The 26,991-nt window shown below is 33.6% G+C and overlaps 1 protein-coding gene across 28 annotated transcripts in view; it reads right to left on the bottom strand.

Moving 5' to 3' along the window:
- The window catches only part of CSPP1 (centrosome and spindle pole associated protein 1), a 183,604-nt gene that overhangs the window by 73,652 nt on the left and 82,961 nt on the right, over window positions 1–26,991 (bottom strand). For 25 of the 28 annotated variants that reach the window (XR_005381064.1, XR_005381063.1, XR_005381062.1 and 22 more), the window contains 6 exons: window positions 22,826–22,955; window positions 20,881–21,028; window positions 10,449–10,601; window positions 7,486–7,598; window positions 3,638–3,787; window positions 3,118–3,264 (listed from right to left, as the gene is read on the bottom strand). Coding sequence is in view for 21 of the 28 variants with exons in the window: in XM_038579450.1 (XP_038435378.1) it covers window positions 3,118–3,264; window positions 3,638–3,787; window positions 7,486–7,598; window positions 10,449–10,601; window positions 20,881–21,028; window positions 22,826–22,955 (841 nt within the window). In the remaining 7 variants the exon portion in view is untranslated. The remainder of the gene's footprint in view (window positions 1–3,117; window positions 3,265–3,637; window positions 3,788–7,485; window positions 7,599–10,448; window positions 10,602–20,880; window positions 21,029–22,825; window positions 22,956–26,991) is intronic. The other 3 variants (XM_038579461.1, XM_038579462.1, XM_038579463.1) reach the window with 1 other exon arrangement.

Here is a 26,991-nt window from a genome sequence, read left to right as displayed (position 1 = left end):
AGAGAGAGAGTGCACAAGCAAGGGAAGCAGCAGAGAGAGAGGGAAAAGCAGGCTCCCCACAGAGCAGAGAGCCTGACGCAGGGCTCGATCCCATGACCCTAGCCTGAGCTGAAGGCATATGCCTAACCAAGTAAGCCACCCAGGCGCACCTGGAATGCTATTTCTTTTATTTAATAAAGTACTTTAAAAAAAAAAAAAAAGCCAGAACTCAATTGTGTAAGATCAAAAACATCAGGTATGATAAACATAAATTGATTTAGATACTTTTATTAAAAGAACAAGACTCTCAGAACAAAAATATTCAACAAACTTAAGTAAAGCAACATCATGCCAAGTATCAGGAAAATAACAAAAACAAATAGAACTAAGGTAAACATCTGTCTAAATAATAAAAGAAATAGGACAACACGAAAAACAAAAACTTTTCTGGAAAAGCTCTAAAATCTAGATCCCTTGTCACCAAGAGTATGATGAGGAAATTTTCCAGATCACAATAATATTCTACATCTCCAGAAGAAGTAAATCAGGGTTTCTAGTCTACAGAGTAATGAAGCTAACAGTTTCCAACTTCTCATGAAAATCAAAATGCAAAAGGACCCATAAAAACTCTCAACAAAATGCAATAATTATCTGGTTAAAAAAACAAAACACCCAGACCAGAGTATATGTATGGATGTTAAACTGTTCATTTTGCATGGTACAAAATCAAATATTACTTTCACTGGTGACTTTGCTAAAATTAGAAATATAGGAGAAAATCTTTTCTTTTAAAAACACTAGATGACCACAAGCAGAATTGTAAAGACAATATAAACCTAAAGGACTGCAGAGGATAAAGCTAACATAGCATACTCCACATAGTAAGAAAACAAATAACTATCAAGGAAGCATAAACAAAAAAAATTAGGATAAAAATAGATGGATTTGGGTATCACCTTTCAAAAGATTACAATTCTCTAATTAGGATAAAAAAAACAATTTAAAAACATAAAACTAAATTCAACAAAATATACAAGCTAAGTAAAAAATAAATGGTGACACAAAAGTAAAAACTAAGAAAACAGACAACGTATATATCAGGCATACATAAATAAAGGAAAAATTATAGCTAGCTTCATCAGTGAGAGCAAAATACAGAGACACCCGAGTAGCTCAGCCATTGAGCATCTGCCTTAGGCTCAGGGCGTTATCACAGAGTCCCACATCGTGTTTCCCTCAAGGAGCCTGCTTCTTCTCCCTCTGTCTATGTCTCTGCCTCTCTCTGTGTCTCTCATGAATAAATAAAATCTTTTTTAAAAAATGAGAATAAAATTCATTAAATGTAACAAAGCTGGCTTAAAACTATGCTGCTTCACAATTGAACTATAGCAGTCATAAAACTGTGTATTCCTAAGGAAAGTATTTTCTTTTAAACGTAATAAAAAATGGGCAGAAACACAATTGTGGAAAATTAACAATTATCTTTCATTTTTAATCAATTTTACAAGAAAATATTTTGTGTTTTCCACTCAATTTTGCTACAAGCCTAACATGACTCTAAAAGGAATAAATGCTATTAATTTTAAAAATGAACAAATGACATTTGAATAATATTTTAAAAGGCAGAATAAGTATATATATCCAACTTTAAGAATGAAGGGTATTGTCTAACATTACTAGAGCAATGAAAATAATACAAAAAACATAGGTGTTACTTATAAATTCTCTTTTAAACAATGTTTCAGCAGATTCTAATTGCAAACACTTATTTCTATTACCATAAAAGCCTGGGGTGAGAAATCAAATAGTGTATCTGAACCAATCAGAAATGGCTCATGTTGTCTGTAGTAGGTTACACATTAAATAGTGTACCAACCACATGATAAATACACTAGGAGAACCCATTGGTTAAAAAGTGATCTTTTTTGTGAATGCTACTTAGAAGAAATAAGGTCTTGTATAAATCTGTATTTGTGAAAACCATTTTCTTAAATTAAATTGGGCTAAACCTACAGCACATACAGTTTTTCAAGGTATGGTCCACAGGCCAACTATATCTGAACCACTAAGAATGCTTGTAAAATGCAGATTCCTGGATTACCCTCAGACTTCTTAAAATCAGACACTTTTGTAGATGAGACCTGAAGACGATTTTTTTAAATATTTTATTTATTTATTCATGAGAGACAGAGAGAGAGGCTGAGACACAGGCAGAGGGAGAAGCAGGCTCCACGTAGGGAGCCCGATGTGGGACTTGATTCTGGGACTCCATGATCACACCCTGAGTCGAAAGAAGACACTCAACCGCTGAGCTACACAGGCATCCCTGAAGATCAATTTTTAACAACCCCCCAGTGATACTTATGCACATCAAATTTTAAATATAGCTTTGTACTATGAGCAAGGGTGTAAACTGGAGCTTCTTAGGAGCAAAGTGGCATCCCAGAGAGAAAACCTGTCTGATAACTTTGATCCACCACACACATGACCATGAATATCAACCAATCTCAGATATGGACTTCAAACCAGTCCATTGTGAGCCACTGGTGTTTTTTTTTTTTTAAGATTTTATTTTATTTATTCATGAGAGACAGAGACAGACAGAGATAGAGATAGATAGAGAGAGAGAGAGAGAGAGACAGAGACACAGGCAGAGACAGAAGCAGGCTCCATGCAAGGAGCCCGACGTGGGACTCAGTCTCCCGGGTCTCCAGGATCAGGCCCTGGGCTGAAGGCAGTGCTAAACCGCTGAGCCACGCGGGCTGCCTGAGCCACTGGTTTCTTTTTTCACTTCCAATCATCAAGGATAAAAGTATAAACCAGAGGAAACATAAATTACTAAATACACGAAAAAATTTTTAAAGACATTACATAATTCAAGTCCAACTTTTTTTTAATCAGACCCAACAGACATATAATTACTTTGACAAATTGCTACTAAAGTTTCCATTTAAACCCCTTATACTCACTGGGGTGCAAAGTGCAGCAAATTGCAATGACATGACCTATACAGGAAGTTCAGTGTGCTGAACCCAGAAGAACCAAAGCATCTCCTCCACTCTTTCCCTGTTGCTAACAATGCCACAGTGAAAGTGGTTTAAAATACAGGTTTAATTGACATTTTTGCTGAAAACTTACCTTTGTTTCTTCCCCAATTATATTTTCTCTTGCATAGTAGTGCTGAAGCTGCAGATTATGTTTTTCTTCCTCTTCTTTTTTCTTTCTTTCTGCTTCTTTTCGTCTTTCTTCAGCTAACCGAATAAGCTCTTCATTTTTTAGCCTTTGCTTTAAAATAAAGAGAAAAATACACACTCCATATATACATTCTATAGTCCATTCATATATCTGCTGTCTTATTTGTCTGAAATAAAGAGATAAAATTGAAGATACAGATGACACAGTATTCTTTAACAAAAAGAAGTTATTTAACAATAAAGTACTAGGCATCTTTTATAGTATCCTAGAATCAGCCCAATTTTTGACTTAAAAAAGTCATTTATTTCTTAATCTTTCACATTAATAAAATAGTGTCCAATAAATGGATATTGACCCATTATTTTCTAAATGTACTCTAGGTCTGTTCTCTGTAATACCTTTTCAAGTCAAAATAAAGACTGTACTTTCAGGGTAAATAGAAAAAGAAAGGGAAAAAATGCACCTCCTCCTCTTTCTCCCTTTTCTTTTCCTGTTCCTCTTCATACTCTTGTTGAATTCGTGCTCTCTGTTCTGCAAGTCGTTTTTCTTCTTTTTCTTCTGCAATTCTCAGTCTCTCTCGCTCTGCTTCCTCTCTTTGTTTCTTTTCCTCAATCTAAAGAATTAAACCTAGTTATTACTTTGTAAAGCTACTGAAAGTTAAAATATCATGCAATATTTTCTGGTATCCTGTGAATTCAACATCCATACCCTCTTTTTAAGTTACTAAGTGTTTCGGTTTCCTTTGCTTTATTAGGGAGGCTACATGATGTAATGCTGGGTTATGAGTAAAGTTCCAGCTCCATCAGATACTTACACACCAAATAACCTTAAGAAGACAATCTTATTCAGTTTTGTCGCCTGGTAAAAGGTGATGATTTCCAAGGAGTGGTAAAAGAATTGAAGTGAAACAATGTATATAAAAAAATTTAATTTCCCTGTTTACACATATTCAGGAAATAATTCATGATTATATCACTTTATAATAATCGTTACTATTATGTTTCAAAGTTCCTTGGCTTGATTAGTATCCTTAAACAACAGTGTAATATTTTAGCATTTAATCATCCCTTATGCAAGAATCCCTTCCCCAAAACATCCTTTCTTCTTTCCTATCTACTGGCAAGTGGTGAGGTAAACAAAGATCTTAGCCACAAAGATTCATAATTTTCATCTGGAATGCCACCTGGCACCTATAGTGCCGCGTACTCTGGATAACTATTCTAAGGCAAAGTCTAAGATCTGAAAGGAAGAGGACCCTGATATATAGCCTATATCCTCTACGAATGAGGTAGGGAAGAATGACAGCAAAAGTACTGGGTATTCGTGATACCAATTTTAAGGTTATCAATAAATTTTAGTTACTTTTAAATATGAAATGGTTATGACTAGTCACATTTTCATTGTTCTTGTCTACATTTCCTCTAGCTTCAGGGTTGTTATATCTAGTGCTATCAATCTTTTCAGTTGTAAGAACTTTACTCTTCTTACATGTCCCACTTTACATGCTAGGTCTTCTTCCAACACTTCTTTCAAACAACACTATTAAATATGCACAATCCTAATATTTAAAGTTCTAATAAGGCACACTTTTTTAAGATTTTATTTATTTATTCATGAGAGACACACAGAGAGAGAGAGAGAGAGAGAGAAAGAGAGAGAGAGGCAGAGGCAGAGGCAGAGGAAGAAGCAGGCTCCATGCAGGGAGCCTGATGTGGGACTTGATCCCGGGACTCCAGGATCACGCCCTGGGCTGAAGGCAGGCGCTAAACCATTAAGCCACCCAGGCATCCCCATAATCGTTTTTCCAAGTACACTATACCTAGACAAAAGGTTCATGATGCACTATACAACAAAACTTCACATTTAACACTGTTTCCCCTACTTCCTATTCCACGAGAAAAAAAAATCACAGTCATAAGGTCACTTCTCCATTAAAGGTCACATCATAAATGGATCACACACCTAAGAAATACACAGAAATGCCACTCCAACAAAAATGCTACATGGCAGTTCAACAGAAAGAGGAAAGCTATCATCTAGGTCAGTTGTTTCCAAACTGTGTAATATCAAGGTGCTTCGAGGGTCCTACAAATATTTTATCAAATTTTATCTTACAGCTGAAAAGATTATTTCTAAAGCTTTAATTAAAAATGACACGTAGGGACGCCTGGGTGGCTCAGCAGTGAAGTGTGTGCCTTCGGCTCAGGGCATGATCCTGGGGTCCTGGGATTGAGTTCCACATCAGGCTTCCTGCATGGAGCCTGCTTCTCCCTCTGCCTCTCTCTCTCTGTGTGTGTTTCTCATGATTAATAAATAAAATTTAAAATAAAAATAAAAATGACATGTAAACACTCATATTCATTACTTATCAAATTTTAACCACATGAAGACTTCTGCATTAACTTCAACAGTATAGCTTTTTTATGCATACATGGAGATAAAGCATATCTTGCCATCTTTGTATATAGATTTTGTACATTTTTGTACATTTTATAACATTTCTTTTAACATTTAAGTTTGGGGTACTTCTTAACTGATACTTTAGTGATGACAGTAATAATAAATACCACTTAGATATTTTAAATTTTCTTAGGGTTTTGTGTTACATTTTGCTTATGAGGGGAAAAGCCCCTTGCAGGGCTGCTTAAAAAAAAAAAATGTAAGCAAGCCACCCTTCAAGAGCAATTTATTCACAGATACACCAAGGATTTACAGGCTGGGAGAACTAAAAGCTAAACTTACTCTAAAACTGATATAGTCAAAGCTTCCCCTATTACTAGTTTTTCCAGAGGAAAAGACTCTTAGAAGCCCTCTAGATATAGAAGTGTGTACTGCAGATATGATACTTCAAGTCAGGAGATGCGGGTCCCAGCACTGGCCTCACGATTTGCTGGCTCTGCCACCAGGGGTGAGCCTCTTAGCCTGGATGTTAGTTGTATGTCATAAAACAGAAATAATACCTTCCTCAGAGAGTCTGAAGATTAATGAGATTAATTATGCAAAAGTACTTAATAAATAATAAAAGACTACATAATTTCAAGATTGTTTTTTCCCCCTGAATTCTACCCTAAACCATGCTAACAACACTTGCTAACTATAAAAGGAGTTATATAATTTTGACTTGCTGTCATCTTGGTAGCATACCACAGGGTACTTCAAGTTCTATAGGTGACTCTGTGACCTTTAATCAGCTGCTACCTGAGTGTTCAACACCATAGAGATTTCTGATGCCACTTGTCTTACATTCAATATCTCTATTCATTCTGTCAATCCCTACAAAGGTCTTTCCATCCATTTCCATTGTTCCTACTCTAGTAAAATACCCCTGCTTCCAATCTTTTAAATCCTCCAAAAATACATCTTAAACACTAATGCCAGATCAATCACCCTCAAAAGTATATCCATTACGTCAATGCCTTACTGAAGATTAGGATTATAATTAGGATTAGAATAATTAGGATTAGAAAGAGGACATGTTTGAGTAGAACCTTATTAAGAGTTGGGATTAGACTGGATAGCCTTAGATGTTAGACTAAGGAATTTGGATATTTTCTGTAGGAAAGAAAAGCTAATACCAGATTTTGAGTAGCAAAGTATAACATGAGAAGTCATATCAAAGGAAGACTAACCAGACCACAGGATTAATCTGATACAGGGATATAAGTGTGGGTGGGAAGGGGTGTGGAGGTAAGGAGAGAAGAAATTGTGAGTCCTTCTCATTCACCTCAGGCTCCACCCCTAGTATTCGGCACAGTGGTAGACACACTATGGATGTTCAATAATTCTGTTTGCTTAACAAACACTGGATACTGAAGTATCTTCCTCTGGGCATTTCTACTATTTTAAATGCTATTGGCTTACATACATAAATGAGGCAAATAATTGCAAAATGTAATTATATCTGATTTTTAATAATTTACAAACTACACTGAGTCAAGGGTATATCAGTTGGAAAAAAACTATTTTCTACTAATACATAAGCATCTAGAAATATTCATTCTATGCCTAATAAGTGAATATTTTATTAAGTCATTCAGTTTAGAAATGTCAGCATTCTTTAACATTTAACGATTTAATACAGTTTAGAAAACATTAAGACAACTGGAATGCCTAATATGTCTGTTTTCCTTTTTCAGATATAAATCAAATAATATCATTTTAATACTACCTACATCTGATGTATATTAGCTATCTTAAATAACTGTGAGGTATTTCAGAATTTATTCCCTACCCTGTGAATAAAATCTTTGCAAGTTTAGTTTATTACAATTCTAACAAAACTCTGAAAAAATGATAAAATAAGCACTTCACCTGAAAACGAAGAAAATTCTTGTATAATTCTTGCTGTTTAATCTGAAGTTCAGTTGGAGGCTCACAAAATATATTTCCCCGAGCAAAAGGAGAGCTCTGTGTTTGCATGTAACCTTGAAAGAGAAATTTTACAAAAACATACTGTTACTCAATGGTTAGAAAACATAAAGGTTAAAAAATAAAGTTTGCTAGTAAGTCCGTATTTTGAATAAATGTGCTAATTATGGAAGTCCAGAGGTCAAAAATCAGAAGGAGGCTGAGATTAGAATCTGAAGACCAGATGAAAAGTAACAAGAGAAAGAAAAGTGAAACAAAATAAGATAGTTGAAAAATCTACAAAGTTTATACCTGAAAGACACCGAGGAAACAAAAGGTAATAGCGTAAACAACTTTCAATGCAGCAAAGACTTTAAAGTAAAATTTATAGAAAGAAAAAAAGTACATGTTTACATTTTTATGTAAATACCCTTTTCTTAAGAATATACTTAATTATATATTAAAATCTAATATGCATAGATGTATTAAAAATTTGTTTTAGAAAATCAGTAATTCCAAAAGTCTTTCCATCTATGGTTCACAATAGATTAGAAAGCCAGCTCTGCAAACATTTTTTTACAAATTAGAATGATTCTTTTAATTGCTGCAATATTTGTATTTAAAAATTCTATCAAAGTAATGGGATATAAACATAAACAATAAAAATATGCTATATGTTCCTATAAATAGAATTACACATTCTGGGGAAGGATTAAATGATTTCATAAGACAACCTGAAAACAATATATTTAAATTTGTCTCACATAACTTTTTATATTATTTTTTAGTTACAGACTCATTCTTATACCATCAATCTAAAGCATTTAGTTCCTCTCACTCATGCTTTGCAATTTAGCTGCTATTTAGGCCTATTTTGCCTTTGTCTTTAAATTTACTAATGCCTATTTGAATGGATCAGCAGAGGGGATCCCTGGGTGGCGCAGTGGTTTGGCGCCTGCCTTTGGCCCAGGGCGCGATCCTGGAGACCCGGGATCGAGTCCCACGTCGGGCTCCCGGTGCATGGAGCCTGCTTCTCCCTCTGCCTGTGTCTCTGACTCTCTCTCTCTCTCTCTCTCTGTGACTATCATAAATAAATAAAAAAATAAAAAATAAATAAAAAAAAATTTGAATGGATCAGCAGAAAAATCAATACTTAAACATTAAAATGTTATAATGAAGAGGTTGATTAGCAAAACAAAATCAAGTTTTTAAAAAAAAGGCTTTTATAAAATAAAAAACATCACAAAAATAAAAACATAGGGAAGCACATGCTCTAACCCATGGAAATGTATCTAGGTATAATGATTACCTAAACACTAAGTTTAAGTCAAATTAGTATGGACTTCATAAATATGATTCTTCATCCTAGAACCATAAAGTAAAAGAAAAACAATGAATTTTAGGAAAGGCCTCAAACAGGCCTAATGAAGGGAAAATGTGAGAAGCTAATGAACTTTTAAGCACACATTATAACATTCAATTTTCAGATATAGTCAAGTTCCCTAAGGCCTTTAAAATACTAAATGCCACATATACATGTGTATGTGTACACACAAATATACATATACAAACATACACACTCTCATATGCTAGCACAGCAACAAACTACATGACTGGATAGTTTCTTACATTCAGAAAGTCTATTTTAGGTTATATGGGAACTTCAATACACAAAAAAAGGGAAATGCCAGCATTTTATGATATCGTACCCTTTCTTAAATGAAAGCATCTTGCCTATAATATTAATACCCAAACCCTGGCAGTATACAAAAAGGAAATGGGCAGTAAATTCTGCTGTGCATTTTCAATCACCAACCCTGTGTGTTTTCTTAGGAAAGAGTCACAGAAACTTGACTTTGTTTCTGCTTGATAAGCAGAGCTACATGCCTAAATTGTTATTACTATGATAGAGATAGTTCTAGGTGAAGACAAAACTACAAATAATACCGAGTGTGGAAGAAAAGGGTAGAGAAGGAAGTATGTAGAACTGAAATCTCAATACAGACTAGCAGAAGAAACAAATGAAAAGAAAAATAATATCAAAAAGAAGTCAAATTTTTTATTAAAATTATTTAAAAATAAAAAAATTAAAGATTATATAATAAGTCAGGGATATCTTAGAAGGACTTTTTTTTTTTTAGAAGGACTTTCTAATGTAAAGTTCTCTTCTAGTCTAAAAATCAAAACTTTAGTGGAAATACAAAGGCCAAATTTGTAGTAAATAAATGGTTACTTTTATAGGCATTAAAATACAGTACAAGGTCATATATTCTTTAAATTTCCTTTGCTTTTAAAATATGTAACACCTGATAAACAGAGATGATGACAACTTTTCCTCCCAAGTCATAATAATTTTCTATTTATAGAACCTTTAATTAAAGTATGTTGTCTGATAGCATATCAAAGAAGAAAGAGAGATGTGACTATATAGTGAATTAAACTTTTTAAAAAATTAAGCTCCATTTCTTTGTCTTCTGTGGTTTTACAAGGGAGGGCAAATGATCACAAAATAAGCAAACAATGAAAATAAGAATTAAAATAAAATATAACAAAAATAAGCAATTTCTTTGTACAATATATCATTTCACATCTGTGTTGTGTAAAGAGACTATTTGATTTTAAGAAAGTCCTCCCACCAGCAAAATAAAAATTAGAGCAGCAGCTAAAGTATACACAAGTAAGTTATAAAGCTGAGAAGAAACACATAGTATTAGGAAGCAAACTATATTTCCCTATTTACCTTTTTCAAAATACTTAAGAAAAGGTATTGTAAACAACATAAATAACATGTGATGCTTTCTGGCCCAGTCTAATAACCAAATTCTCAGAATCACAATATGAACTTTGTCAGACAAGAGAAGAGAAATGTTACTGAACTTTAGAAATGTAAACAAACAAACAGAAATAAATAAAATGTGCTTAAAAACCTGAGTTTTTATTTGTAGAATCTTCTAGGTTCTCAGCATTTGAGGTGGCTAAATTTTGGTCTAGAGATACAACAGCCCTTTTATCTTCATATGTTCTTGCATCTGGGTTATGGTAGGCATCTATATTTTGTCTGTGCATCCTATTCAAATCAGCTGAGAGGGAAAAATAAGCCATTTATTTCAACAAATACATTTTTATAATTAGTATGCTTAATACATCTTCTTAAAGTAGAGAATCAGAGAGAAAACAATAGGACAGAGTTGGAATTATTTGATGGTATCTTGGTGCCCTGAAAACAGAAACAGAATTATTAAAACTTGTAAGATTTTCAAAAAAAAATTCTGTAAAATAAATTCAAAATCCATAGCAACCTTAATAATATGCAGAGCTTTGACAACCCATAAAAAGTATATTCATATCTATGTTACTTAAGAACTTGCAATCTCTTTAATACAGAACAAACAGCAACAATTCAAAACAAGTCATAGCAAAATTTACCCTTCATTAGCATTCCTAATGAAAAAATATAATCACGTAGTGCAGAGTTTCACAACAGATCTGTAAACTCTTAGCCAGTCCTCTCTTAAAAGATGGAGTTCAATTCCCTTCCCTTTAAAAGCACAGTTAGTAGTTCACTTCTTATGAATAGAATATTATAGGCATACGACTTCCAAGGCTACTTCATAAGAGACATTATAGTTTTTACCTTGCTTGATCTACTGGATCATTTACTCTGAAGAAAGCCAGCTATTATATCGTAAGGGCACTGTTGGAATCCTATGGAAAGGCCCACATGGCAAGGAACTGAGGTTTCCTGAGCCATGTGAGGGAGCCATTTTGAAAATGGATTCTCGGGATCCCTGGGTGGCTCAGCGGTTTGGCGCCTGCCTTTGGCCCAGGGCGCGATCCTAGAGTCCCGGGATCGAGTCCCGCGTCAGGCTCCCGGCATGGAGCCTGCTTCTCCCTCTTCCTGTATCTCTGCCTCTCTTTCTCTCTCTATCATAAATAAATAAATAAATATTTAAAAAAAAAAAAAAAAAAGAAAGAAAGAAAATGGATTCTCCAGTCCCAGTCAAACCTTCATATGTCTATAGCCCTGGCTGACATTTTGGATTCCAAACTCATGTAAGATCTGAGACAGAACCACCCAGCTAACCCATTAAAAATTACTGAATCACAGAACTACAAGATAATCAATATTTGTCATATTAAAACATTACATGTTGGGTAATTTGTCACACAGTTGATAGCTCACATCACAAAAATCTGAGCACGCAAGACCAGATCAGATAACAAATCAACTTAAAAACAGACTGAATGACCACACAACTTCAAAGCTTAACATATAAATAGTTCTTCTCCACAAAACAACTGCAATAATATGGCAGCAGTGAAGGAGAAAAACCTGTACACAAGAAGTGTTCACCAGGAAGCCTGTTATATTCAAGAATGTATTTTGGAAATGAATTGCAATTAGAATACCAGACAGACAAATGTTACCAAAGAGAATAGTGTTCAGAACCAGGGATGTTAACATCCTGTTGCATCATTTGAACAGGCTGGACTTGCAAACTGGATAGGAGCTTCAGAGATGAAGATGTGTGAGAAAGCATAATAAAGAAATAGGAAAATGTGAGAAACAGGTGCAGGTGGATAAAACATGAAGAGTGTAGGGACACCTGGGTGGCTCAGTGGTTGGGTGTCTGCCTTCAGCCCAGGGCGTGATCCTGGAGACCCAGGATTGAGTCCCATATTGGACTCCCGCGCGGAGCCTGCTTCTCTCTCTGCCTGTGTCTCTGCCTCGGTCTCTCATGAATAAATAAAATCTTTAAAAACAAAACAAAAAAACATGAAGAGTGTTCTGGTAATATTAAAGTAGTCCAGCCTGACTAGATCACAAAACACATGTAACAGAGCAATGAGAGATAGAGAGGAAAATGTAGATTACATGCCTGTTCTGGAATATTCTAAAACACAAGCTGATGGTTCTCTATTTTGTTTTATAGATGGTAGTGAAGACAGTCTTGGTAGTAACAGAAGTAGTACTAGTAATAATGGCAGCTAGAGAAAGAGAATAGATGAAAGGAAGACTGTATCTAATTCAAGGAATATACAATGTCAGAAGACAGTCCTAGAACAAAGCTCATGTTCACAGACCAAGATGAGTTTAATCTGGTTCATAATACACATCTCAATAAATGTCAGTTAAAGAGAAGACAGCATCTCACAGAATGCACATGACTTAGAAGGAATTATCAACCTAGTTCAAAGAAAATAAGGACTGAGTAAAATTCACCGAATTGGAAATCAGGACATCAGTTATTCCTGAAAATATAGCACCAGTAGAGCAGTAGGAGCTAGAAGCATTACGGAATATGGAACAATAAGAGGGAGTAAGAAGTGGAAGCAACAAGTACAAACTATTCTTCAAATGTGTTTTATGTAAGTATAGCAAGGTCAAGGTTGAATTTTTGTTTGTGTTTAAAAATACACAAACTTAAAAAAAATAAAAAAATAAAAATACAAGAACCTAAGTATGTTCATAGGTAGAAGGGAAAAAATAAGTAGAAAAACTGAAAACGCAAAAGAGAAGGGACTAGCTGAAATCAGATACTGACTGCAAAATAACTGCCAACCAACAAGATTTGGTAAGGACAAATTAGCTAGGTGCTCCTGCAATCATTTCCAAATCCTGGGATCTATCTGGATATGGGAGGTAAATGAAAACAGAAAGATGATGAAATTGAGGTCATGAACAGCTGTGGTCCCTAAAAGTCACCAAATTAAACCAAAAACAAATGGAAAATCACTATCTCATCATCCAAAATTCACTAGAACAGCTAATATTACTCTATATAAATGAGAAGTCATTATGAGTAACAATACATACAGTATTCTTCCATTTTCTATTACAAAAGTATGGTATATCAAACTCATTCCTTCCAAGTTGATAACCAGAACTCTATTACCAAAATAATTAGTGGTTAAGGAATGCAATCTCATTTTGATATTCACTTACACAAACCATAAATTAAGAGATAAATGTCCTATAAGTATAATAAACTTCAAAATGAGTAATGTTTTACTTTACTGGTGTAATTATACACAATACAGTCCTCTTATTTAGAGAAGTCAGTATATTTATATAAAAAACTGATATCATCAGAGTACATAATTATTTGAGACTATCAGATTAAGCAATCAAGACAAATACATATTGCTATTTATCAGAAAAAACTATCAATCAAGCAGTCACTCTTTGCTTATCTTTCTGTGAGGTGGTAAAATAAAAGGTTTTGAAATCAGCTAAAAATCAAAATTAAAAAAGGCACTTTGGTGAAAAGTATAATTTGCCAACTGCAAAGATGTCACCAAAAACTGGCTTTTACATCAAATGTGTACCATGATGTCATTTAATATAAAATTGCTAGCATTATAGAATAATTCTACACAGAATAGCATAGCAAAAGAAAATATTACAGATTCATGAATGGGAAAACAGTTCTACTCTCTGAACAATTTATCAGATCAGGACTAAATTATATGATAGCTACAGGTAAATAATACAGGTACTTAAATTTTTCTACCCCTTATTTTATTATTTTTTTACAAACCTAAATATTTTGAAATTAAAATTAACTTTTTTTTTTGAAGACTTATTTATTTTAGAGAGAAGGAGACCATACACATGCACGATCAGGGACAGGGAAAGAAGGAGAGTGAGAAGCAGATTCCCAGCTGAGCACAGAACCCACTTGATTCCACAACCCTGAGATCATGACCTGAGCAGAAATCAAGAGTCAGATGCTCAAGTGACTGGCCAATCAGGTGCCCCATAAAATTAATTTTGTAAGTTAGCTGTTCTTTAATGGAAAATATCAAAACATTATAAGAAAATGACTAAAAAGATTTCTATGGGCCTAGGATTATTCAGCAATCATGACTGATAATACAAACTTTTTATAACTCAGAGAACTAAAGAAAATTTCCAACCTAATTTGACTATTAACACATATTTCAAAATAAAATACACGGGCTTATTTAAAAAGATCAGTCTTCAAGACAAATAAAAATCTAACTGGTGGGCAATAAATCTCATGAACTTAAAAATATTAAAATAACAAAAAGATATTCTCTGAACAAAGAGAATATATACTAATAGTGAAAGAAAGTTACCTGGAAAATACCCAGATATATGGAAACTTTAAAAACTCATGTCTAAATAATTAATGAGTAAAGGAAAATCACTAAAATTAGGAAAGTATATTAAATGAAAATGAAAATACCACTTATCAAAATTTGTGATACATTTAAAGCAGTACTCAAAAGGAAATGTATAGCATTTTTAAATGCATATATTAGAAAAGAAATCAAATCATAATCTAAGCTTACACGTTAAGGAAACAGAGAAAAATTAAGTACAAAGCAAACTAACAGAAGAAAATAATAAAGATGAGAGCAAAAATAAAGGAAACATGAAAAGAAAATAACAGAGAAAAATCAATGAAAACCAAAGCTAGATCTATGAAGAGATAAAAAAAAAAAATGAATAAACCTCCAGCAAGAATGGTTCAAAGAAAAAGAACAAATTACAAATATCAGGAATAAAAGAAAAATAAACTATCACTATAGATCCTACAGACATTAAAGAATAATAAAATACTGTGAACAGTTTTATGCTAATAAATTCAGATACTTAAATAAAAGATTAAATTCCTTTAATGATTCAAGCAAAAGTTCACACAAGAAGAAAGAGATAAATTGAATGTCTTTTATCTACTAAAGAAGTTGAATTCATGGTTTAAAAACTTCCTCTAAAGAAAATTCGCAGCCCATATGTCTTCACTGGTAAATTCTACCAACAGAAAAGGAAACTTTTCCCAAATCTTATCTGTGAAGCTAGCATCATCCTGATACCAAAACCAGACAACAACACGAAAAGAAAAACAAATATCCCTTATGAGCCTAGCTACAAAGATCCCTAACTATTAGTAAATCAAATTCTCTAATACAGAATTTTTTAAAAACACAATCAAACATGGACTAGCTATGGTTTTTGCCAGGATGAAAGAGCAGTTCAACATTTAAAAAGTCAGCCAGTGTAATTCACTATATAGCAAGCAACTGAATAAGAAAGATGAAGTTATCATTTCAAAAGATGGAGAAAAAGCACTTGACAAAATTCAATACACACTAATGTGAAAAGTATGAGCAAGAATAGAAGACAATGCCCTAGACCCGATTTAAAAAAAAAAAAATCTGGGACAGCCTGGTGGCTCAGTGGTTTAACGCCACCTTCAGCCCAGGGCCTGATCCTGGAGACCCGGGATTGAGTCCCGCATCCAGCTCCCTGCATGGAGCCTGCTTCTCTCTCTGCTCATGTCTCTGCCTCTCCCTCTCTCTGTCTCTCTCATTAATAGATAAATAAAATCTTTAAAAAAAAATCTATGAAAAATCTACAGCCAATATTACATTAAATGGTGAAAAGACTGAATGCTTTCTACCTTAAATCAGACAAGACAAGGATATCTGTTCTCATGATTTCTAAGTATTGTGCTAGAGTTCCTAACAGGTGCAAAACACAACCAAAATAACTAAAAGGCAATCAGATTGGAAATGAAGTAAAACTTTGCAGATAACATGACTGTCTACATTTTAAAAATCCCAAAGAACTTACACATACACTAAAACTAATGAGTTAAAAGAACATACAAAAATTAACTATATTTTTATACACTAGCAATGAACAAATGGATACTGAAACTATTTAATGTGTCATTTAATATTTAAAATAGCATTAAAACACATGAAATACATATGAATACAATTAACAAAATGTCACAATATCTGAAAATTGTAAAATATTGCTAAAAGATATTAACTAAGAGTAATAAGTACAGAAATATTCCACATTCATGGATCAAAAGAAATATAGTTAAGATTGCTGGCTGTCCCAAATTGATCTTTTTGTCAGTGTAATCCTAATGAAAATCCCACCACATTTTTTTTGAGGTTGATAAACTGATAGTAAAATTTATATGAAAAGGCAAGGGAAGTAGACAAAACAATCTTGAAAAAGAAGAATGAAGTTGGAAGACACACTTCTCAATTTTAAAACTTACTACAAAGCTACATTAATCAAGAGAGTATGATATGAGCAGAATAATAGACATCTATCTAGATCAATGGAACAGAACATAAGAGTTTATAAATAATTTTATGGTCAACTGATCTTCAACAAAAGTATCAGGGCAATTCAATGTACAAAATGTTATAAAATGGACTGTAATTGTAACACAACTCTGAATATAACTAAAAACTCCTGAATTGTATATTTTAAAGGGATGAATTGGATGGCATGGGAAATGAGATCTCATTAAAAGCTATTATATATATAAAAACAAATAAGACAGAAAGAAGAACTATCAGCTTGAAAGTCTCAATAAAGAGACATGACGACTACATGTAATATGGGATCCTATACTACAGCCTGGAACAGAATAACAAAGTTAGGGGAAAATTCAAATAAGGTCTATAGTTTATTTAATAGTACTGTACCCATCTTAATTTCTGGTTTGGGACACTGTACTAGATTATGTAAGATGTTAATATTATGGGACACTAGGTGAAGGGTACATTTTATATCTTTTTCCAACTCTTCTCTAAGTCTTGAATTATTTCAAACAACAAAGTTAAAAAAAAAAAAAAAAAACGAGTTATCCCACCTACTTCATAGGAAGGCTAAAATTTTAAAGACTAACAAATACAAGGACTGATGAGGATGCAATGCAACCAGAAACTTTGTGCTTTGCTGGTTAAGAATGCAAAATGATATAACCACTTTGGAAAATGGTCTAGCAATTTCTTAGAAAATTAAATATACCCTTACTTACTATACATCCCAGGAAATTTCATTCCTGTGTGTTTTCCAAGGAAAATGAATATTTATGTGCACATAAAGACCTGAAGGTAAATGTTTATAAAAGCTTTATTTATAACAGCCTGAAATTGTAAACAACCCAAATATCCATAAAAGGAAAAACAATTATGGCACCTCCACATAGTGGAATCCTATTTAGTAATAAAAAAAAGTAGAGAACAAACATATACAACAACATGAATAAATCACTAAAACTAAGTGAAAAAAGACACAAAAAGCAGATCAGAGATTGGCAAGTATAGGGTTGGATAAATTGGAAATGTTCTATATCTTGATTTTGGCAATGGCTGCTGGAATCAGTTGTCAAAACTCACCAGATAATACAGTTAAAATGGGTGAATTTTGTCATATGCAAACTATGTCTCAATAATCAACATAAAAACAAAAATCTAATGGGGGCAAATACATACACAAAAGAAATACAATCAAATATACATAAAGAAACCTTTAATCTTACTATTAATCAGAACTATGAGATACTTTTGCTGTTTTTCAAATTGGTTAAGTATTTTTTTATTTTATTGATTTTTTGGGAGTAGCTTTAAAAAATTTTAACATATGACAGATTCATGTAACATCACCATAATCAAGATACAGAACAGTTTCATCACCTCAAAAAACTCCATCATGCTATCTCTCTTTATAGTTATTCCCTATCCCCAGCCATAATAATCCCTGCAACCTCTGATTTGTTCTCCATTCTAGGTATATAACCATTAGAGAGGGGCTTCTTTGACTTAGCATAATTTGCTTGAAAAGTCAAGTTATTATGCATATCAATAGTTCATTCTTTTGTTGGGTAGCAACCAATGGTATGAATGTACCAAAGGCTGTTTATTCATTCACTCACTGAAAGTCTTTAGAACACAGTTGTTTTTTGTAATGAGAACTTGAAAAGCAAGTTTAATGAATAAAAAGTTAAAAGAGGAAACAGATTTTTAAGTGTACAAATAATAAAAATGAAAAATATTTATTTTAAAAGGATTGATGCAAAAAAAAAAAGTTGATGCTATTCCAGTTATATGGGAAATAGATTTTAGTATTTATTAATAACTACTTCCCCTTATAAAGAGATCTTCCCTAGAAGCTAAGGATGAACTTTGAATTTCCTTAATTTCTTTGTAATAAAAAATAAAACAGGAGTAACTAGAAAAGCCAGCAGCCAAATTAAAGTTAGCCAACAGAAAGTACAAAGGTTATATGATTTTGGTCATTACATGAAGTAAAGTAGAATGAATATAGATCTTTACTACATATTTCAATATAATAGAAAAATTACCTGCCTTCCCTCCCCTCTCTAAAATATATCAGTCACAAACAAATTGATACTCTTTAAAGGATGAATTTAACTTACTTTGAAAATATCATTTAAAAAATAGTTTCACTGTATTTGATAAAACAGTATACCTTTTCTATCTCATGGCATGACTATAGCATTAAACAAGCAAAGCAAACATTACTGATAAGAATCAAAACCTCAGAAAAGTCTGCTTCATTATTGTTAGGCCAAACAATTCTAAAACAGTATTTTATAATTCAATAACCCACACTTATCCTACTCGCTTCCACCAACTAAACACATACACAAACAACATAATTGTATTGTGTAAACTGGAAATAAGCTTAGAAATAAGCTTGAAAGTCCTGAGCAAATTATTCTATTCCTGTGTTTACCAAAATTTCAGTCATTTACGTACCTTCTTCCTTAAATCCTATGTTTCTATCAATTCACAATCTAAATTAACTGCAGCAAGACTGACTAGATACTTATCAATCTCATATCCTCCTCGTGGTTGCCTTATAATTAGGTCTGAATATTGGAGCAAAGACAAAGCGATACTCCTCCACTTCTAGGCCAGAACCCCCACAAAACTCAACTCATTCTCCTACCACTGAATTCTGTTTGGATGCTAGAAGTGAAGGATTTCAAAATGGAGAAATGACACAAAGAAGAGTCCTGGATTCCAGAGTCACTCTTGGAGGAGAACCACCCAAACAGCATCAGAATGTGACGTGAGAAGTAACTTTTACTGCATTAAACCTTAAGCCTCAAGCGTATGATAATTAGGGGTTATTTGTTACAGCACTTTTTGTTAAATGTCTGAACTAATGCCTGTACTTTAAAAGAAAATGTTAGAGCACTATCCTTAAATGAAAAACCAGTGTTTTTGTAATATATATTCAAATAAATATTTAACTTCTAAAATAAGAAATGTTTATCTATGTATCACCTAAAATCACCTCATCTACAAAAGAGTAAGCTCTAGTCTTCAAAACCGTGAGCAAAACATGAGGTGAAGATAGAAAAGGAACAAATCCTTTGGGAAGAAAAGAGTTATCTTAGTAATTTAAGTGGGCCTCACATTCATCTTTTTAAAAAGTCATCTTTAACAAAGAAACAAAATCATAATATTTAAGAACTCTTAATAATTCAATACCCGAAAAATATTCTTACATCCCTCAACTATCCCTACAGTAAAGTGTAATATCTAAAGAACATGAAATCTACATTTGTACCATTTAATAGGTTCCTTTAATTTAATGGGTTCCTATTATTCATTTCTTATTTCTAATAAAACCATTTTCAAAAACTCATCTTTGTCTATTTTTATTCTTTAAAAGCTAATCAGAGATCATCCTAATATATATAACAAGTCATAAGACCTCTTTTTTTTCCAAAGTGCAGGTTGTTGTAGTTTCTACACCAAACATTTTTTTAAAGAGAGGGAGGTAGAGAAAGGGAGGAAGAGAAAGAACATGAGAGAGTGCACACATGTGAGAACAAGGTGGAGGTGGGGGAGGGGGGGAGGAGAAAAAATCTTAAGCAGGCTCCACACCCAGCATGGAGCCTGACATGGGGCTGGATCTTACAACCCTGAGATTATGACCTGAGCTGAAATCAAGAGTCAGATGCTTAATTGACTGAGAGACCCAGGGACACTTCTAGATCAAACATTTTTGAGAGTTCATAATTTAAAGACAAATCACTATGATTCTGCAACCTACCAGAAAGTTTCTGAGATTAGGTCTTTATTTTTCAATGGAGTCCTTGCACTGTGCAGGTATATGGCATATATGAAATACCACATTTCACAACTATTCCAGATAACTTATTTTAAATATGTCTTATTAGCTTAAAAAAATTTAATAAGAGTTTTCTTATTTTTACCAGGATATTTTTTAAAAATCTAACTACTAGCTTGGGTAAAAAGCTTGACAACATGAGCTTTCCTCTGAAATTAAATTATTATCATTAAAGGATGAAAAACATGTAACAAAATTAAATGAATATTACCTCAAAAAAAAAAAAAAAAAAGACCTCTTAACCTGTCATTATGCTTATTACCAAATATCTCTTTTGCATTAAGCTACACAAAAAGAGACCTTGTCTTCCAGGCATGATTCTCATTTTTTCTATCACCTCATTCTTTTAAAAATTTAAAAACAGTTCAGTTTCTTTTGAAAACAACAAATCAATGGAATTAGCATACTTATCAGATTTCCTTTTGCATCTCTCAGAGGAGCACCACCTCCACCTTTTCCCCAGGGGTTGTAACTTTTCATTTCAGCTTCTAATTTAGCTTCATATTCTTCTTTTTCTTCACGTTCTCTCTTTCTTCTTTCTTCTCTTTCCCGAATCTTGGTAATATTAAGAAACATTTACATAAGTGCTGACACATATTCTATTACAAAAAGTTTCGTTTTAATATCAGTTTTTATTTTTCTTATTAGAGAAAAAAACTGGATTTTTTTTTTTTTACAGTCGGTCTCACTATAAAATTTAAAATCACAAATCTATGGAATACCCAATTTAAAAACACTTCCTTGATTAGAATAAATAGCTGTTGGTCCCTCATATCTTGCTACTAGAATCTTTGCAGCCACTAAGGCCAATGATTCCTCCTTTCCACCTCCAATTTCTCCCTGAGCCACTCCCTCCCCTAATCTCCATCAGTTGCATGAGGACCAATAGGATTTCCCAACTTTCCTTTTCCACCTATCCTTTCATGGGACCAGGCCAGCCACAAACTTACTCTCCACATCTGACCAAACCTACTCTACCCTGGGCAAACTCCATTCCCAGAACTCAAGAGGTTGAAGGTTCAAAGCTATTTAGACTTCTGAGCTACATTAAGTACAATTTTATCAAAGTATACAAAACAGTCTTCTCATCATCAAGTATAAACACAGGGTTGGTCTCTAGGAACATATAGATAGGCAATGAACAAGTATCTACATCTTGGAAAGTTACTTTAAAAATTATAACCACACACACACACACACACACACACACACACAGAGAGAGAGAGAGAGAGAGAAATCATAACCACATGCATGGAAAATTTAAGCACCCACTCCAGCAAGGCTAAGAAGTTATCACACACATGAAATAAAATTCTAAAGTTAGGAAATGTAGTTTTGTCAGCAGTGTTTGCTCATTTGAAAATAGATATATAAATTTAGTCATTTATTTGTAGAAAACTACCACCCAAAAAATAGTTGTAATTCCACAATTTTAAAAAAAAATCCATTTTTAAGGATGTTGTCCATGTAAAAACTGAACAAAAGGAGCTTTAGAAGAAATCAAACCGGAACTTTATAGAAGAGTACTTCAGATGGACATACACCCACATATACTCAGCATCCTCTCAGAGATATATCCTCCAAAAACCCGTATACATTTGATATAATTACTTTTAAGTAAACTCTCTTTAAATATTACAAACTACAATAGAACTCGTTCTCCTCCTCCCTACAAGTGTTGTTCTTTTTTCTCTTAGTTCATATTCATAGCCTCATTTTTCATGTAGACAACAGCATTCAGAATCATTTTCATGTCCTCTGTTCTTTCTCATTCCCTGTATCTATGTCTTATCAATAGATCCCAGAGTTGTCTTTTGGATGTCCTCCCATCTTCCCCATCTAGTCAGGGCCTCATTACCTCCTGTCTGGACTCCTTCAATAGTCTACTAAAATCTGCCACATCTCTTTCCTAATCATACACATTCCAAATAGCTATCCTCCTAAAACTTAAAAGTGTCCATATCAACTATTCGTTTCACTTTCTAGCTTAAACTTTCCTCCCATAGGCTGAAAATTCCTTATTAGTTAATCCTTCACAATCCAGCACAATCTTAACACTTCAGCCCCTTCTCCCACATTAATTTCCATTGTCTGAATATACCTAGAATTTAAAATCTATTCATTGTATAACATGCAGTTCAAGTATCAACAACATATGAAGCCCTCCTATCAATTATTCTTTTATCCTATGCTTCCAACAGTATTCTAATCCATCAGCATCAAAATTTATCACATTGAACTATAAATGACTAATATTGTTTTCTCCTCTGCCAAACTGAGTTCTAAGAGAACATTGTGCTAACACATAAGATGTTCAACACTTAAATAAACGAATAAAGAATGAATGAATACCTGTTGCTGCAAAGCTTCTTGGTAAGACTGAAGTGACTGTTTTGAAGGCTTTGGTTTATCTTCAAAAAACAATCCTGAATTTATTGCTCGATCACTTGTAATTTTCAGTTCATTCTGTCCAACCATATTCCTACATCAAGTACACAATAATTTTAATCCATTTATGACAGAGTAAGAAGACAACACTCCTTTGAAATGGCATAGCATTTAAGTAGATTTGAAAACAGGGAAAAATATTTCTCTGTAGGTCAAAGAGATCCTTAAGTAAATGTCCCTTACCAATAAGCTCTCAACTGTCTCTGTTTTCCGAATTAATGGAACTTTTAAATTTATTAGATCTATTTCTTGACCTATGTGGCAGTTACAAGGGGGTAAAAACTTTGTGATAATTCATTAAGTAGTATATACATGACTCATGCAATTTTCTGAATGTAGAGAAGTAACAATATGGTGGAAGTCTCCCAATATCATAATTAATAATTTACTTAATAAATGTACTCTAACATAAAGTAATAACTTCTTAGCCATTTCAAAAATAAGATAAAATTACAGTAAAAAATCTAACTGTCTCAAATAAAACTCAAATTTTTGAGAAACTTGCAAGGAATCAAGAAAGGAAAAATTTAAGACATAATATGGTTACATAAATCTCAAGCAATAAAGTGCTATTTGTCTTAAATACAGGAATGCAGCCACTTTGAAGAAAGCAATATATTTAAAAATCTGAATTATTGAAGATAAACTCAAATATTAGTTTAATAATTAAACTGTAATTATTAAAGAGACTACAAAGGCTTCTCATCTCCAAAAACATTATCATTTCAAAATAATGAGTTCCTTTTGTATAACTAACTTAACCAGTATATTTACAACCTTTTATTAGAATAAACAGAAATATCTATATATACTGTCACACTGGATCATGAGAGGATAAAAGGAAAGATGAGGATGGGGCCCTGGGTGCAGGTGGTTATTAAGCATCCAACTCTTGATTTTGACTCAGATCAAAATCTCAGGGTCATGAGATCCAGCCCCAAACTAGGTGTGGAGCTTGCTTACGATTCTCTCTCTCCCCCTCTCTCTCGGTTTCCCCTCACCTCCAAGAAAAAATTTTTTAAAGAAAAGGAAAGATGATGAGAGCCAGAGCAAATGGTTCCTAAAAGACCGTATACTTTTTAAGAGCTAGGGAGCTCTGCATCTGCAAATGGATAAAGTTGAAAGGGCTTATTTGAATAAGACTAATCTCTTAAAACAAACTGGCTATAAATTATATAATCTAAAAGAACTTCTCAAACTCAACACCAAAAAAAATTAAAAATCCAGTTAAGAAATGGGTAGAAAACATGAACAGACATTTCTCCAAAGAAGACATATGCATGCCCAACAGGTACATGAAAAAATGCTCAACACCACTTGGCATTAGGGAAATACAAATCAAAACCACAATGAGATACCACCACATACCAGTCAGAAGAGTGAAAATTAACAACTCAGGAAACAAGAGATGTTGGCAAGCATATAGAGAAAGAGGAACCCTCCTTATAGCGTTGGTGGGAAAGCAAGCTGGTGCAGCTACTCTACAAAACAGTAGGGAGACTCCTCAAAAAGTTAAAAATAGAACTACCCTATAAGCCAGCAATTGCACTAGTAGGTATTTACCAAAGGACACAAACATAGCGATCGAAGGGGAACCTGTGCCCCAATATCCCAGTGTTTATAGCAGCAATGTCCAAAAGAGCCAAACTATGGAAAAGAGCCCAGATATCTATTGACAGATGAATGGATAAAGAAGATGTGATATATATACACAATGGAATATGACTCAGCCATCAAAAAGAATGAAATCTTGGGATGCCTGGGTGGCTCAGGGGTTTAGTGCTGCCTTCGGCCCAGGGCCTGATCCTGGACGACCCGGGATCAGGTCCCACGTCAGACTCCCTGCATGGAGCCTGCTTTTCCCTCTCCCTGTGTCTCTGCCTCTCTCTCTCTCTCTCTCTCTCTCTCTCTGTGGGTGTCTTTCATGAATAAATAAATAAAATCTTAAAAAAAATGATATCTTGCCATTTGCAATGATGTGGATGGAACTAAAGGGTATTACGCTAAGTAAAATAAGTCAGAGAAAGACACATACCATATGCTTTCATTCGTATGTGGAATTTAAGGAACAAAATAGTTGAAGATAAGAGAAGGGAAGGAAAAATAAGACAAAATCAGAGAGGGAGGCAGACCATTAAGAACCACTTAACTATAGGAAACAAACTGAAGGTTGCTGGAGGGGAGTAAGTAGGGAGACAGGATATATAGGTATTGGACATTAAGGAGGGCACTTGATGTAATGAACATGGGGTGTTATATGCAATTGATGAATCACTAAATTCTACCCCTGAAACTAGTAAGACACTATGTGTTAACTAAACTGAATTTAAGTAAAAAAAAAAAAAAAAAAAAAAGTTCCTTTTTATGGCTCAACAGTATTTCATTTATGTGGATATATCACATTTTGTTTATCCATTTACCAGCTGATAGACATTTGAACTGTTTATACTTATAAGTATTTATTACAAATACTGTTATGAACATTCATATACTAGTCTTTGTGTGTATATACATTTATATTTCTCTTAAGTATAGACCTAGGAGGACAATTCAAGTGATAAGCATGCTTAACTTTTTAAGAAACTGCCATTTCCTGCAACTGCTTTTTATATATTGATTTTGTATTCAGCAATGCTGCTAAAAACTATTAATTCTAATATTTTTACCAGTATTCAAAAAATAAAGAAATAAAAAAAATAAGTGAATTTACAGACACTTTTTTTTTCTCTTTTCACTGAGTCATTACACATATTACTGATGATATTAATGGCTTAAAATTAGTAGAATCTCTAGAACCCTGCCCTGCTTTATGAGACTTGGGATGAAAATTGTGCCAAAGATGGTTCTTAGTGTTGGGTAAAGCTGGATTCATGATTCCTCAGCAAATGAAGGCTCTTCTTCCTCCCTTCCTTCCTTCCTTTTTTTTTCCCCCATCTTTCTCTGGTGATCCAGAGTTCTTACTACTTAGAAATCATCCAGACCATGAAGTATACCATATAGATGATATAGTCAGATTTATTGACATGCAAGAAATGAGTATGACAAAGTGGTTATTAAGGACAATGCCAATATCAAAACTGGAGAAGTGGATGACACTCTCAACATCACAGGAGATAATTTGTTCTTCAGTGTAGCCACAGATGCCCATCAATGATATCTCCTAATTTTGGGGAGGGGAGTCTCTGACATTTCCCTTGAAAATATAAAGATTATCTTTCATTGCAGAAATACACACACACACACACACACACACACACACAAATTATGCATACAATATTTCAATGGACTTATATAGCCTCTCTGAAACTTACACACCTCAAGTTAAATCCTAAACATTTTTTTCAGCTCTAAAGTTCTTTAATTTGGTCCTGAATAGACCTTGCCCACCAAAGAGATACTTGTATAGGTGTAAACATCAGTTAAACAAAATAATTATACCTCTTCTGTTATCACAAATCATTACAGTGTAAATGTGATAAGTTTCCTAAAGTGTGGCAAAGAGTTAAGGCTTTGAAACGAGACAAAACTCCTTTAGATTTCTATCTTAACTGCTTATTAACTGAGGACTTAGGGAAGTCCCTTTTTATAGCTGAGTTTCAATTACCTCAGTTGCAAATATTGACAGAAATAATATATATAATGACAAGACAGTAGCATACACTAGTTATTCAGTAATTTGAAATTACTACTATTATCACTATTATTGTTTTAGTAAATGTATACCCAATTTGGACAATTAAAATTCTAAGTACAGGGATCCCTGGGTGGCGCAGCGGTTTGGCGCCTGCCTTTGGCCCAGGGCGCAATCCTGGAGACCCGGGATCGAATCCCACATCGGGCTCCCGGTGCATGGAGCCTGCTTCTCCCTCTGCCTGTGTATCTGCCTCCCTCTCTCTCTCTCTCTCTGTGACTATCATAAATAAATAAAAATTTAAAAAATAAAAAATAAAAAATAAAAAAATTCTAAGTACATATCATCCATTAGTGAATACAATTTTGGGGATATGAATGGCAGACTTACAAACCCATTTCTTACACCATTTTTATCTATGAAGTAAGCCATGTTAAAG

Source organism: Canis lupus, chromosome 29 (assembly GCF_011100685.1).
Source record: "Canis lupus familiaris isolate Mischka breed German Shepherd chromosome 29, alternate assembly UU_Cfam_GSD_1.0, whole genome shotgun sequence".
Classification (NCBI taxonomy): Eukaryota; Metazoa; Chordata; class Mammalia; order Carnivora; family Canidae; genus Canis; species Canis lupus.
The sequence above is the reverse complement of the archived record's forward strand: the minus strand, read 5'-3'. Positions and strand labels throughout refer to the sequence as shown.